The sequence below is a fragment of the Pezoporus wallicus genome, unplaced genomic scaffold, assembly GCF_028554395.1.
Source record: "Pezoporus wallicus isolate ANWC-B61680 ecotype Strahan unplaced genomic scaffold, APGP_CSIRO_Pwel_v1 scaffold_3294, whole genome shotgun sequence".
In the NCBI taxonomy this organism is placed as follows: Eukaryota; Metazoa; Chordata; class Aves; order Psittaciformes; family Psittacidae; genus Pezoporus; species Pezoporus wallicus.
The window spans coordinates 10,616,223-10,629,359 of record NW_026635478.1 but is presented as its reverse complement, the minus strand read 5'-3'; the positions used below and the strand labels follow the sequence as shown (position 1 = coordinate 10,629,359).

At 41.7% G+C, this 13,137-nt stretch overlaps 1 protein-coding gene and 1 long non-coding RNA gene across 7 annotated transcripts in view; one reads left to right on the top strand and one right to left on the bottom strand.

The window, feature by feature from the left end:
- Window positions 1-1,776: 1,776 nt before the first annotated feature.
- Window positions 1,777-9,010, bottom strand: LOC130609152 (uncharacterized). The gene is made up of 2 exons (XR_008974724.1): window positions 8,886-9,010; window positions 1,777-2,367 (listed from the first exon to the last, which is right to left on the bottom strand). It is a non-coding gene; the product is annotated as an uncharacterized LOC130609152 (long non-coding RNA).
- Window positions 8,869-13,137, top strand: part of BMAL2 (basic helix-loop-helix ARNT like 2) — a 38,095-nt gene continuing 33,826 nt past the window's right edge. For 5 of the 6 annotated variants that reach the window (XR_008974719.1, XM_057427773.1, XM_057427766.1 and 2 more), the window contains exon 1: window positions 8,869-9,013. Coding sequence is in view for 4 of the 6 variants with exons in the window: in XM_057427773.1 (XP_057283756.1) it covers window positions 8,953-9,013 (61 nt within the window). In the remaining 2 variants the exon portion in view is untranslated. Of the gene's footprint in view, window positions 9,014-9,236; window positions 9,378-13,137 lie in introns of those variants that run through there. The other variant, XM_057427781.1, reaches the window with a different exon arrangement.

Below are 13,137 nucleotides of genomic sequence, written 5' to 3'. Positions count from 1 at the left end.
GTGGTAGTTTGTTTTTTGGTTGTTTTGGGATTTTTTAAGCACAGCATTATTTTAATCAGTAAGTCAAGTTAAACAGAATATTAACTGCTGCTTTTAGGATAGTTTGTTTTTTTTAAAGTTGAAACTGTGACACTGTATGGACTAAAAAGAACAGAAGGTTAATCTACACTGGCTTCAAAACACGGAAGTGCAACATATCTGTTGTTTATTTTATGTCTTATTCCTTTGGATGGTTGTGTGTTTTCCTTTGGTGATGTTTGTCACTGTGCCATTTATTTTTCTTATTCTTGGAGTACCAAAGATCCTGAAATGGCTTGATGATTGCAACCATGTGAAAAATTATTTTCTGGAAGTATGTTTTGTTAACTTCTGTTAAAAATGTGGAATTGTGTATGCAAATTGTAATCAGAGGTTTGCTGGGAAGTTAACCCATACCAGCAGAGAAAACTTGAGTGCATTGATGGAAGGGGTGAGCCTGAATCCAAATCCTGGATCTGAATACCCTGAAACTGGGGAGGAAGCTTGGATTGGGAAACGCAGCTGAGCTTTTGCACTCCTATCAGCATGAGTGAGTGGCCTTAGCTCCAGGACATCAGCAGAGGTTGTTTCATGTGCAAAAGGAGTTAAAAAAATTGCCAGCATTCAGAAATCAAATATTGTTGATACCGCATTTGCACTGTTGAATTTGCCTTGCTGGAGAGTTATGTGTTATTTTTATAGGTCAATTGTTCAAACACCTGAGCCGTTGGATACAGTATGGAATAATAGCATCTGACATGGGTGAATTCACCTAAGTGCAAAGGGGCTTGCTGAAAGCTCTCCACACTAAGAAAAATGGGCAGAAGCAGTACACAGGGTGTTGCATCGGCTCCTTCTAAAGAGGTGATTTTCTTTCTGTGCAGCAGCAAGTAGGGAATACTGCAGTTTAGCCCGGTTATACTCTAATGCTTAGGAAGTGCTCTCACTTTTTCAATAATATGAGCAATTACAAGCATTGTAACATACTGTACCTTGTCCTTTTAATGTTGATATCTTTCAGCAGCTCATTCTTGGAGTCGAAATGGCAACTGCTATATTTTTCCTAGACTGTTTCATTAGTTGTGGTTGGGAAAGTTACATAGAAGCATTATAAAAATTTATATGAGGCTTTTTACAGCATTTGAAAATAAAAGTAGCATTCTTTTTGTAAAGTTGCTGGTTTTATTCTTTCACACCATGTACTTCAAATGCTTATTTTCCAGAACGGGCAACATCTCAGGTATTGAGGGGCTGTTTTGTGTATCTCATCCTGAATTCCATGGATAGTGAAAACCCCAGTGGCGCTACTCTCTCAATCAGAAAGTAGAGATCACGGAAATTGCTCATCTTGTACCGAGTGCAGTCATGTGAAGTTACTTCTACAATGGTTATTGCTTTTCACAAGAGACCTTCTTCCCTGTAGGCCATGATTTATAGAATAAAGGCCTCTGTGGGCAGTTGGAGGCCTGATTCACTGTAGAAATAATTTTGTCCTATTGTTCCCTCTTTCTTGCTGAGTTTAGAGCAGCAGCCGCAGACACAGGTGTGAAATAGTCATGTAAAAATATTAGAGTTGAGCAGCTGAAAGGAAAGTGGAACTCACAGCTGGTGACTGGCCTTTCTTTCTGGAGGCCCTTCCACTTGAGAATTGCTGCTCTCAGTACATGTAAAATCCTGTTAAAATTGTATCAAATTTTATTCGACGGGATTACACATTTTTTTCAGTAACCACATCATATCTCAGAGCTATGTATCGTAAGGATAAGCAGGCTTAGTTCTTTATCTCCTTGCATTACCAAATTTAGTATTCCTCAAAAATACAGCACTTTAATGGCAAATATAAAGGCTATGCATTCATCATGTGCAGAAATGTTTCTTGTTTTTAAATCAACCACTTTTAAATACTACATAGTGTTTATAAAACATGCTGTATAAAACCTACTATATTTAATTTCTTCATTCTTTTACAAAATGTATCTTGCATATAAGCAAAACAGTTGTGCTCTAGACAAGAAAATATCTTTCCTGAGGCTCTTCTTATGGAAAGAGAAGGGAGAAGTATTCAAAACAGTCTTTCTTGCTGTTGGGAGTGATGACAATAGTGGTTTCCAGTGCCAGTCCGACACGTTTATCTCTGCAGTTCAGGAAGGTCTTAACCTTTAAGGTAATTTTTTTTTATCAAGCATGAAAATTTTAAGTATTACAGAGGTTGTAATTCCTATTCCATAGCTGAATTTCAAAGATGAAAGCAGGTTTTAAATGTGGGTACCAGTGGACTGTAGTGGGTCAGCCAAGCTGGGTTCAGGCTCTGCCTCACAGAACACCACTCTGCCTCAAAGAAGCTGCTACCTGAAAGAAACCAGGTACATGAGCTGTTAGGATAGTTGAAGGGCAAGTTAATGTGTGTATATATATAATACACTGAATTTCTTCTCTGTCAATAGTGATGGCAGTGGGATTTGTACACTTCTTCACACAGGCGCACTTCTACAGTCACTGTGAGGGGAAATGAATCTTCATACTTGCAGAGTTTATCTCACTGCCTCCTACTCCTCCCACCACCTCCTTTCTCCAGGTTACATGATAGCATGGAGGTTACTGTTCTCTGGGGAAATGGGACGTGTAGGCTTGAACCTCCTCATGCTGAGCAGGGAAATTAACCCAGGTTTCTCATTTCCCAATCAAGTCAGGCTCTGCTAGAAGCAGTCTGTTTCTGATTTGAACTGACCCTTGATGCCACATCTTGTTTCTGTAGCAGCTGCTTTAATCCATTTCTAGTGAGTCACCATCTGCTGCTGCTTCTCTCTCCTCTAGGAATACATGCTCCCTATACGTGCTGTCCCCATGCAGTCCACCTTCAGTTGGTAGCAGTTCCTTCCCCCCAGGGGTCTCTGCCCATCCTCCATGCTCCAAAGATAAAATCTTTGAACTTGACTCTTACATTTCCTAGCCACAAAACTAGATGATGTTAAGAGGGCAGCTCATCAGCTGAGTACGTGCTGTGACCTTGAAGCTGTTGTGTAAAAGCATAACCACAATCCCTGCTCCACGTTTTGAATCAGAGATGGCAGGTACAGATAGCAAGTGTTACATATGCACCAAGCCTATGTAACACCTTGTTTCCTTCCAGGGACGTGTTCAGAATCTGCCTGTCGGTGTGGATGTTCATGCTGGAATCGTAGAATCACAGAAGGTTTTGGGTTGGAAGGGACCTTAAAGCTCATCTAGTTCCAACCCCCCTGCCATGGGCAAGGACACCTTCCACTAGAACAGGTTGCTCCAAGCTCCATCCAACCTGGCCTTGAACATTGCCAGGGCTGGGGCAGCCACAGCTTCTCTAGGCACCCTGGGCCAGCGCCTCACCAACCTCAAAGGGAAGAACTTCCTCCTAAAACCTAATCTAAATCTACCTAAATCTTCCTAATGTCTAATCTAAAACCAATATGAAGGTAATGGAGCTCCAACAGGAAGCAGGTGCCAAGACAATCCCCGTCCCCATGCCTGTGCACATGGAGCTATCCACAAAACTTTGAGACTTGAAATGGGAACACTGATGTGAAGATATGTCTCTCTAGCATCAGGACTTCTTCAAAAACTGCAACAGCTGTCCTGCTCTTGGACACTTTATTTCTCTACAAAGTCTGCTTCTGACTTCAATGTATCTATTTAATAATAATGAAGAGTCAGATAAGAACTTGAGTGACTTTTTGATCATGACAGTGCAAATCACTGTTAAACCAGACATGCATCTCAAGATTTTTAATCCAGCAGGCTGCCTGCAAGGTCTTGTCCAGCTCCCACTAATGTCAGCCGAAGATCCCTATCTAAGGTCCAAAGAAACCAGTGAACAAGGATGGTCTCAAAAGCAAGCTGTTTGCTGATGCTGCTTCTGTATCCTTTACAAATAAGACAAGGAGATTCTACTGCCTACGCAATTCAGTCAGTTGAAAGGCAGTACGTGAAGAGGATGCCTTGCAGCTTCACATTACAATGGAGACAAACTTGTGTGGCACCTCTGCTATTAAAGAAGAAAATATTACCTATTTTTTTAATAAACAAAATGAAACTAATGCCTCAAGGAAACTTTGCAAAGTGTGTAATTTATTTTAATGCCTTTTTCTGAAAGAGCATAGTACATAACTGGGCCCCGGTATGGATTTTGCACATTCTAGGAAGCAGAGGGATCAGCGTGACTTCTTGATTTATGAAATACTCAGGTAGTGAACTATGAATGCGATGCATTCAATGAGCACAGTTCTGCTGAGTGACATTAGACATACTTATGGGCCTACTCTGTGCCACAGTTGTTGGGTTTACCTCTCCAGTTAAGTCTGCCTCAACTCAGTGGCACAGACTGACTACACGTGGTTTACATGTCTGTATCTTCACATTGCTCCTATACCAGCTATTTAATGCAAGGCTATCAACACTTGAAAATCTTGTTAAGACTTTAACCAAGGAGAAAGCTTTGTCATGTAAGGCACTGTCAGGACCTTTGCAGGCAAGGTGGGTGAGACAACTACAGCTTGGAGGTTCACAGATTAGTTGCATGCAAACCCAAGAGAAGATGTTTTGTCCTTGGAGATGCCCTGCCCTCACAGCTGGTTTTGTTCTCCTTTAGTCACAGCAGAAAAGGCACTGGGTGGGATCTTGCTGAGCCTAGAGAGGTAGGACTCAGCTTAGAGGTGGCCAGTTGTACACTATGGGCACAATTCCATTGCTTTTCATTTCAACAGTTGCCTTAAGCAGCTTTATTTATCCTTGTGTAGAGCTCTGTCACAGCAATACTGTTTTTCAGACACATCAGACGTTAGGCTCTTGTCATACATTCAGAAAATACCAGTTTCGGCCAGGAATGAAAAGGCTATTTAAAAACTGAGTACTATTTTGGTTTTAAGTCAAAAGTGGCACCATCAAATTGAGAGACTTTTAGGCAAGAAATTTACAAGCAAGTGAATTACTTTGTGGGGACAAACCTCACCAGCCAGGACTCCAAAATAAAGTAGGCACTTTGGAAAATGCTAATCTTTTTGACTTACTTTAACTTGGTTAGGAAATCTCAAAGTAAATTGATCATGGTGTGTGCATGTGTGTTATTGTATTCATTCTTCTAACTAGCTATCTGGTTCAGGTGTCCTGTATAAAAACACACTTGATTTCAAGACACAGGGATTGTTCTTTACATTACTTTGAGCCATGTAATACCATGATTGGGGGGAAACCACAAACACTTGTGTTCTGGAAGAGAAGTCTGTGAAAAATCTGTGGTTTTATTTACAGGTATGCTGAGTAACTTTGGTTTACTGCTACAAAGTTTCAACAGAAAAAAGTTGGTTAGCTCACCCTAAGCAGTCACCCAAGTATGTTTTCAAAGTGAAGCAATACAGGTCACTCTAATTACACAGACTCCCAGTGCTCCCTCAAAGGAGGAGATTGCTTTTGTCCAGTCACTTTCAGCTTACGAAATAAGTCTCTTAAGTGTGGCATGCGTGCAGCTAGCCTGGCCCTAGCAAATACACAAAGCAATCTGCATCCTCTTCAAGATGGTATCTCAGGGAAATGCTGACTGCACGCTCCTCATGTCCTGTGTAACAGCTAAGACATGCTATGCTTTGGATGTCATTAATCATTTACTGAAAAGAAAAAGGAGTAATAATACAGAGACCTTTCTTTAACTGCTTAGTCTCAGGCTATTATTTAATTGTTCTGAGATTTGATTGTTATTTTTACCCCTTTAGCAAGTTGTTGTATAAGTTGTTTGGAAAAAAGAGGCTTACATAAAGCATTCTGTTCTGTATTTTATAGGTAAAGGCTCCTCAAGAGAAAGCGCTCACCTAAAAATGGGGCAAAAATATCAAGTGTGGCCTGTTCAAAATCAGTGCCTTATATAAACTGGGATCCTACTCTGCCAAGACTCAAGGCTAACTATGTGTTATAAAGACCAATTACTGTCATATACGAGATGTATGAGATGTTCCATAGAGACCAGTCATCACCTTTGAATAAGAAACAAGTATAGTAAATGATGTCTAGAATCTCTGTTAATGATTTGGAGCACATTATGTTTACAAGAACTCCCTAAGTGCCAAGGTGTGACACTGACCATGAGATCAAGAGAAATGCACAGAAGCAACATGACAGGCAGAAATACTGCTAAGAGATTGCTCTGATTTTCTGACCTAGACATATCATAAAGTGCCAAAAATTTCTGCATTGAATTACAAGTACTTCTATTGCTGCACTAAAAAAAAAATCAATAAAATATGGATAAGGTACATTAGCTCTGTTTCTAGTAAGTCACTTAAAAAGAAAAAGAAGAGGCATTTTAAATGTCCTCATTGAATGTCCTCATATGGAGGGCTTTTGTATTTAATAGCTGTTAAGCTATTAAGTTTGTTCAAGCAGTTTTCTGAAACTATTTAACTCTTTATCTCACTGAGCTTTGCAACAATGGCCATCTTCAATGTTCTGTGGTTACTGAGTCTCTCAAACATGTTTTAGTCGATACAACTGACTCACTCTTCTGAAATCTCCCTCACGTTTGGGCGTCCAGTGGTGATGCAAAGCTGGAGGAGGGAACTCCTAGCTTTAAAACTGGGGCAAAAAGAGTATTTTGCCAGGGCCAAATATGACATTTAAGACCCCTAGGAACAAAGTGTTAGAAATATTGTCCAGTATCAGTTGTAGTACATGAATAAAACAAATGTGCATTAATTATAATGATTTTCTCAAAGACAGCAACCCTAGCTCCTGTTTTTTAGCTAATCCTACTGCTTTTTATTTCACTTAAGGCAGAAATGGTTTGTAATTGCTATTGTCCAATACAAATTCTGTAAGGCCCGCTGAAGCCAGCCTAGTGGAATATATGTATCACTGCAATAGTAACTGTGTGATCGCATAGAAGCTAAAATTCTGAGATGAAAAGCTGAGTTTGCAAGGGCACCTTGCAAAGCACCTTACGAAAAAAATGGGCATTGAGACTGTCACAGTACATTTGTTCAGCAACATCCCCAGCTGGAACCCACAATTCCCTGCCCAGGCAAGCATATTCTATTAGAGCTGCTTACCCATTCGGCACTTCCACATGCCATGTGTAATCCTTGGACATAATGATGGGCTAGATGTTGAGCTGCCCACTTCCACATACACAGGGTGATTCCATGTCAAGCGTAAACTGTGTTGGGAGCTTCACAGAGTATAAAAGATGGCACAAATGGAGTTCAGGGCTGCATGTGTCAGCAGCTCATGTAAATTTTAACACCTTAGATATTAAAGAATGTTAAAATACTTACAGCTACCTTTGTCATTTCCAAAGGACTACTAACAACAGATGCTCTGAAAGCCCACTAAACAGTACACCTGCAGAAGTAGCTTCCTTTACACACATTGCCAATAATTAGATCCAGGCTTACTGGTAAGTGATACCAGCTGCACTGTACATGTAAAAATCACTCATACCTGAGTTCACCAGCTAGAAGCGGGCACACGTGCACCTATGAAGATGGCGCGGGCAGGGATGTGTGGGTCCAGGTGAAAGCCTGTTCTACTACACCTACGACTGGAACTGAGCAAGCACAGTGTGTATTAAACATTAACAAGCAGGGCAGGACAGTAAGAGAGGTTCTGTCAAATGGAACAGGTATTGCTGAGGTCCTGATGCCCACATCCTGTTACAGAGGTTTCATTTGAGACTAGCTCTAAGGGAGTCTGCTGGAGTCAATGTCCGTTCAGAGCTGGAGCATGTTATGTTCTTGAAAGTGCTTCTTCAGGTCTTTGCTCAAAACGATACACTTCGCACACACCAAGACTCTTCCAAGATGTGAACCCAAGTGCAGTGAGGGTGATGGGCAGATTCACTTCAAAAGTGCACTCCTGGCATTAGCAAAAAATATAGCTACAGCCTGTGCATCTAGTGTTAATCCAAGTCTACTAACACAATTTAATATACTACTAGAAGTTAACCCTATTTTTGTGGTTTTTTGACTGGTAGGTGTGACTGTTCTCTGTCCTGCTCTGACCACACACGGAACCAGGCGACCCACAGAGGCCTTTCATAATTAAAATTATTCCATGATCACAGTTCTTCCTCAGACAAGGCGTCCTCCATACAGTACCCTGAAAACTATCAGGTTCACAAGTACAAAGCAATTTTGGTATTTTCATGGAATCACAGAGTGGTTTGGGTTGGAAGGGACCTTAAAGCTTATCCAGTTCCAACCCCCCTGTCATGGGCAGGCACACCTTCCACTAGAGCAGGTTGCTCAAAGCCTCATCCAACCTGGCCTTGAACACTGCCAGGGATGAGGCAAGCCACGGCTTCTCTGGGCAACCTGTGCCAGTGCCTCACCACCCTCATCGTGCAGAGCTTCTTCCTCAAACCTAGTCTAAATCCAATGTCTTTTAGTTTAAAGCCATTCCTCCTTGTTCTACCACTATTTGCTTTTATAAGTCCCTCCCCATGTACTGGAAGGCTGCTGTGAGGTTTTTCCCCAGACAGCAAAGGCCAAAGTGGGCCACTCCTACCCTGGCTCTGCAACATACCAGGAGGGAGCGGGGCCACCTCCACCATACATTCAACACGGCCGGTGTGGTGTGCTGCGGTGTGCTGCGGTGTGCTGTGGCCTCTCCAACTGCCACAACCCCCTCCCGCGGGCCTCAGCCCTCACGCCACGTCTCCCCCATCCCCGCTGCTCAAGGAACGGGAGAACACCGCCCAGCTCCGCGGGAAGGCACCAAATGTCGCGAGAAGATGGCGGCGCTGCTGAGGCGGCGCCAAGGCGGGGGGAGGCCGATGGGGCGCCGCTGAGCCCTCCCCCGGGCCGGCGGGACCGGCGGCTGCTGCTGCTGCTGCTGCTGCTCACGCTCACCTCAGCTCACCTCCTGCATGCCACCGGGGCCGGGGGCGCTGTGGAGCGGTGGCACGGGCCGCCCGCCATGGCCGAGGCAGGAGCGGGACGCGCCGAGGGGGCCGAGGAGGAGCGGCGGGGCCCTGAAGGTGGGGGGGGGGGTGGCGGCGGTCGCTGGGTGGCCTCTGCCCCGCTGTAGTGGCTGTTTCGCTGTGTGTGGGGCGGCCGTGGGCGCGTACGGTATGCGGTGGGGTGGGGTGTGCCTGCCCGTCTCTGCCTTCGTGATATGGCACAAGCGAGCCCTCCGTGGCTGTGGGTGCCCGAGGTGCAGGGCAGGGAGATAGAGCTCTGCTGTGGGGGCACGTCGGTCTAGTCAGGTTCCCAGTATCGCTCTGTGGTGGTGAGGGTTTGTGGTGGGTTTTGTTTGAATTCACGCTGTTGCCTGCGCGCCGGCTGGCTCAAACTGTAACCTGAACGCTGCAAACTCCTTTCTCCTGGTGAAGTTCAGTAAACGTACCAAGGGTGGGTGTTACCAGGCGTTATGTTGTGCACTCACAGAGAATTCCCGAGTATAATGTTCACTCTGTGCTTCTGTTTGTTACAGATGTGTCACCGCACTGTGTGGCGTGGACTAAAAATGTCATGGCTTTTGTAACTTAGTGTGTAGTTTGTTGTTTCTGATATGTATTTGCCTGGTTTATGTGTTCCTAATATGCTAGGTAACATAATGTAGTAATTTATGTACCATGATTTTGACTCTGTGTGTGTGTGTGCATGCCCACGCTTGTATGGTGACCAGGGTTTGATGTTTCTTCCTTGTTCTTAATCATAACTTTCTGCTACTAAAGCAAGGCTAGTTGTAAACCATCGACAGCTGTTCGTGCTCCTCCTGCTTTGAAACGAGTATGTTGCTTTCCCGAGGTGAAATAAGTGGTTTTTTGCACGGGGTTTTGAGAAACAAGTGAGCAAACCTCTCCCAAGTCATCACTGCAGTTCTGTTCATTAGCACGAGTTCTTACAGGTTTTTAATAGTTGTTTCCTAAACGTCCGTTGGGTTATATGTGTTTTAATGTATATGAGTATCCTGGTTGTTTAGAATGATTGGCATTATTCTGCCTCTGCTGCTTGATTGTGTAAATAACTGGTAGGATTTTGTAGCAAGTAATTTAATGTTTGAAAACAAAGTGGGGGTTTTGATAGAGTTTTGGCAATCTGTTAAATTGTGCTTAGAATAAGGCTTTATCGTTTCTATATCATGCACATATTGTGGGGAAAGGAAATAATCAAAATAAGGAAAATTCCAAATATGCAGACATTTCTATTTACAAATTTGTTTGGGAAAGCAACAAACCATAGGCTTTCATGTTTGATTGTGAAAGAAGCCCTCCTCCCTTGTTTCTTTTGTTACCCATGCTTATACCTGTTCTAACGGATTTTGAAGAGACAGGTCTGTTTTGTTTTTTTTTCTGGTTTTGTTTTAAGATAAAAGTATCTTAATTTTTGTGGAATAGGTGCACACTAGGGTTAGCTGCTTAAACAGGGTTTTTTCACTTGAGTGTACACATTATTGTTGGTATACTTGCACATTATATAAAGCAAACTGTAAACTGGACAGTTCACATCAACAAAGAATCAAATTCATTTTAAGAAGAAATAAGCTGGTGGGTGACTGTGGGAAGTGGATTGTTGTTCTGAACTCCAGAGCCAGCTAAACCCATGGAAATTCTGCAGCTGACTTGATGAGAATCAGAATTTTGCAATAATATGAATCAAAAAGTTATAAGAAAACAGCTACCCTCCATTCCTTTATCTGTGTTTGATTAGAGAGAGGTGGGGTGTTTGGTTTTTTTTACAGTAATGAGCTAGGATATATGAGACTCTTGATTTCTGTCAGTGACCTGGTTTGAGCCTGAAAGTGACTGGGAAAGCAGGGTAGTCTTTCAAGGGCTTGTGTAGTACCTTTTCATTAGCTGGTTACAGTCTTCTTTTTAATACGCTAATAGGTTTGGCCAAATACTTGGTGTTTGAAATCTATTAAGTAAATGTGTTGTTTAACTGGTAGGTGTTTAATTGCTTGTGATTCTTGACTACTCTTCTGAGTGGTAAAAATAGATGTGGAAAGTTGCCCATGTTAATGTTTGATATAAATGTCTATAATTCGGGATATTGTAATTTTTCCTTTCGTCATTTTGTGATATTAAAAACAAATCCAATGTTCTTAAATTAACCTGTAAGAGTTTATTCTCTGTATAGAATGATAAGATGGTTTCATTATTGAAATTTCCGTATCTTGCTCCTGCATTACGCATGCTTATAAAATGGGGGTGGGAGGAACCCCAAATGTTTTAGGTGGTACATTCCTACTGTTTTCAGAACTCCAATGAAAATTGTTGCCCGTACTTTCAGTAAGAGATACTGTGGGCTATGACATGAATGCCACTTGCTATAACTAGTCTGAAGATGCTTTTCGTGGCCTATTTTAAAGCTCTAAAATCAATCAATCTGTTTAACACAACTCTCATCCCTGTTTAGAAAATATGGTTCTTTGTTTTATAGGTGCTCAGATCTGCAGGACCTGTAAACAGATGCATATCACAGCACCTGTAACTTCCTTCCTCATACGGTCCTGTATGTATGTAGCATATAAGTATAGTTTTCCCATTCTCTGATGAAAATCTGCAGTAAGAATTCATTAAAATAATTTTAGAAAAAAGCCCAAACTCTCCATATTAAGATAAAGCAATTTATTTTACATTACATACAATTATTTGAAACTATTTGACTCACTAGCTACCCTCTGTGCTGCATGTATAGATAGATAACTCTGTAATTGCTTAGGTAATCAGAGACATCTTATGCCTTAAAAAAACCCACATGTCAATTTGACAAAACGTAAGAATCCAACTTGGCATCTCGAGTAGTACCTTAGTTTAGAAAATGTAGGTTGCTTCTTTGCCTAGATTTGAGTGCATATACATATATATCTGCTTCTTTGTATGACTGTGTGCTCCCAAGGATTTTAGACTGAGACACTGAAATCACGCAAGTACTCAGAGTCTGTGTGCACATCTGCATTTTGGTTCAGAGCAATAGCACTGGTTTGAACTGAATCCCATCCTCCCCACTTCCTGCTCATGGGTTTGGTTTGAACAGCAATTTTGGTATAAATGAACTGGATTCCTTTCAGAAGAAACTAAACTAGAATCTTTTTGTAGCAAGGTTAGGGCCACTCCAGGCACATACCAAACATACTCCAACTCCAAACATAAGGGACTGAACCAGTGGTTTGTTCTCAGACAGCTTTCAAATACATGCATTGTAAGGATTTTTGGCCCAGTGAACCAGACTAAATGTGATTTAGTGTAAGCTCCCTGAACTACTTACAAATTAGAAACAGGGGCTTGTGAACCAGCTGCTTCTCTCTACTGACCTGTTGCTGTTATGGTATTGTATTTACTACTGTAGACGTAGCCGATGAGCTTGTGTGAGTAGATTGCAGTTTTAGTAACTCACCTGGTGACACTAAAGAACCGTTATGTGCTGCTTTAACTACAGTCACTTCTAACATAGTTTTGACTTCTTTAAACTTCTCAAAGCTTGAATTTGTAAGTAAAGTTTTTTGTGTCTGCCAGGAATGTACATTTAGAAAATGCACGTGTAATAGTCCATGGCATCTGTGGTCTTAAAAATTTCAATTCAAAGCAGCTTCTTTCTTCTACCTCCCTTCTGCCAGAAAGTGTTTCAAAATAGGAAGCTGGATTAAAAGTGCCTTCTTATTCTTAGAAAGATTGTGCTAGTGTCACCACATTGTTAACTTAAGCAGCTGCAGAGCTGCGACCTTTCTCCAAGTCTGGTGTGTACATTTTTCACAGACTATGAAGAGCGCCACCCGTAAGTTTTATAAATGCACTTATTCATTGACATTTTATTTCAAGTATACTTTACTGTAAGATCCTGATAGATGGATTTAGATGTTCTTTTTATAAACTGGCTAAATGGGGCTGACTGACAGCCTTTTTATTAAATTCATTAATACTTACATGGCTTGTATTTTTCTGCTGATTTTTTTAAGCGCATATCTTTTATGATTTCCTTTTGACGAGTCTAAAAAGTCTAAAGTAGCATTTTAGGAAAGCCTATGAGGAGTAAACTAGCTAGAAAAGTTAACCTTTCATAGCAGGGTGAGTGGGTCATGAGGTTGTACAGAATAATTAAGGCAATCATTTTAAATACTGTCTTGCGCTTAAACTGGTTACATGTGACACAAACAGGT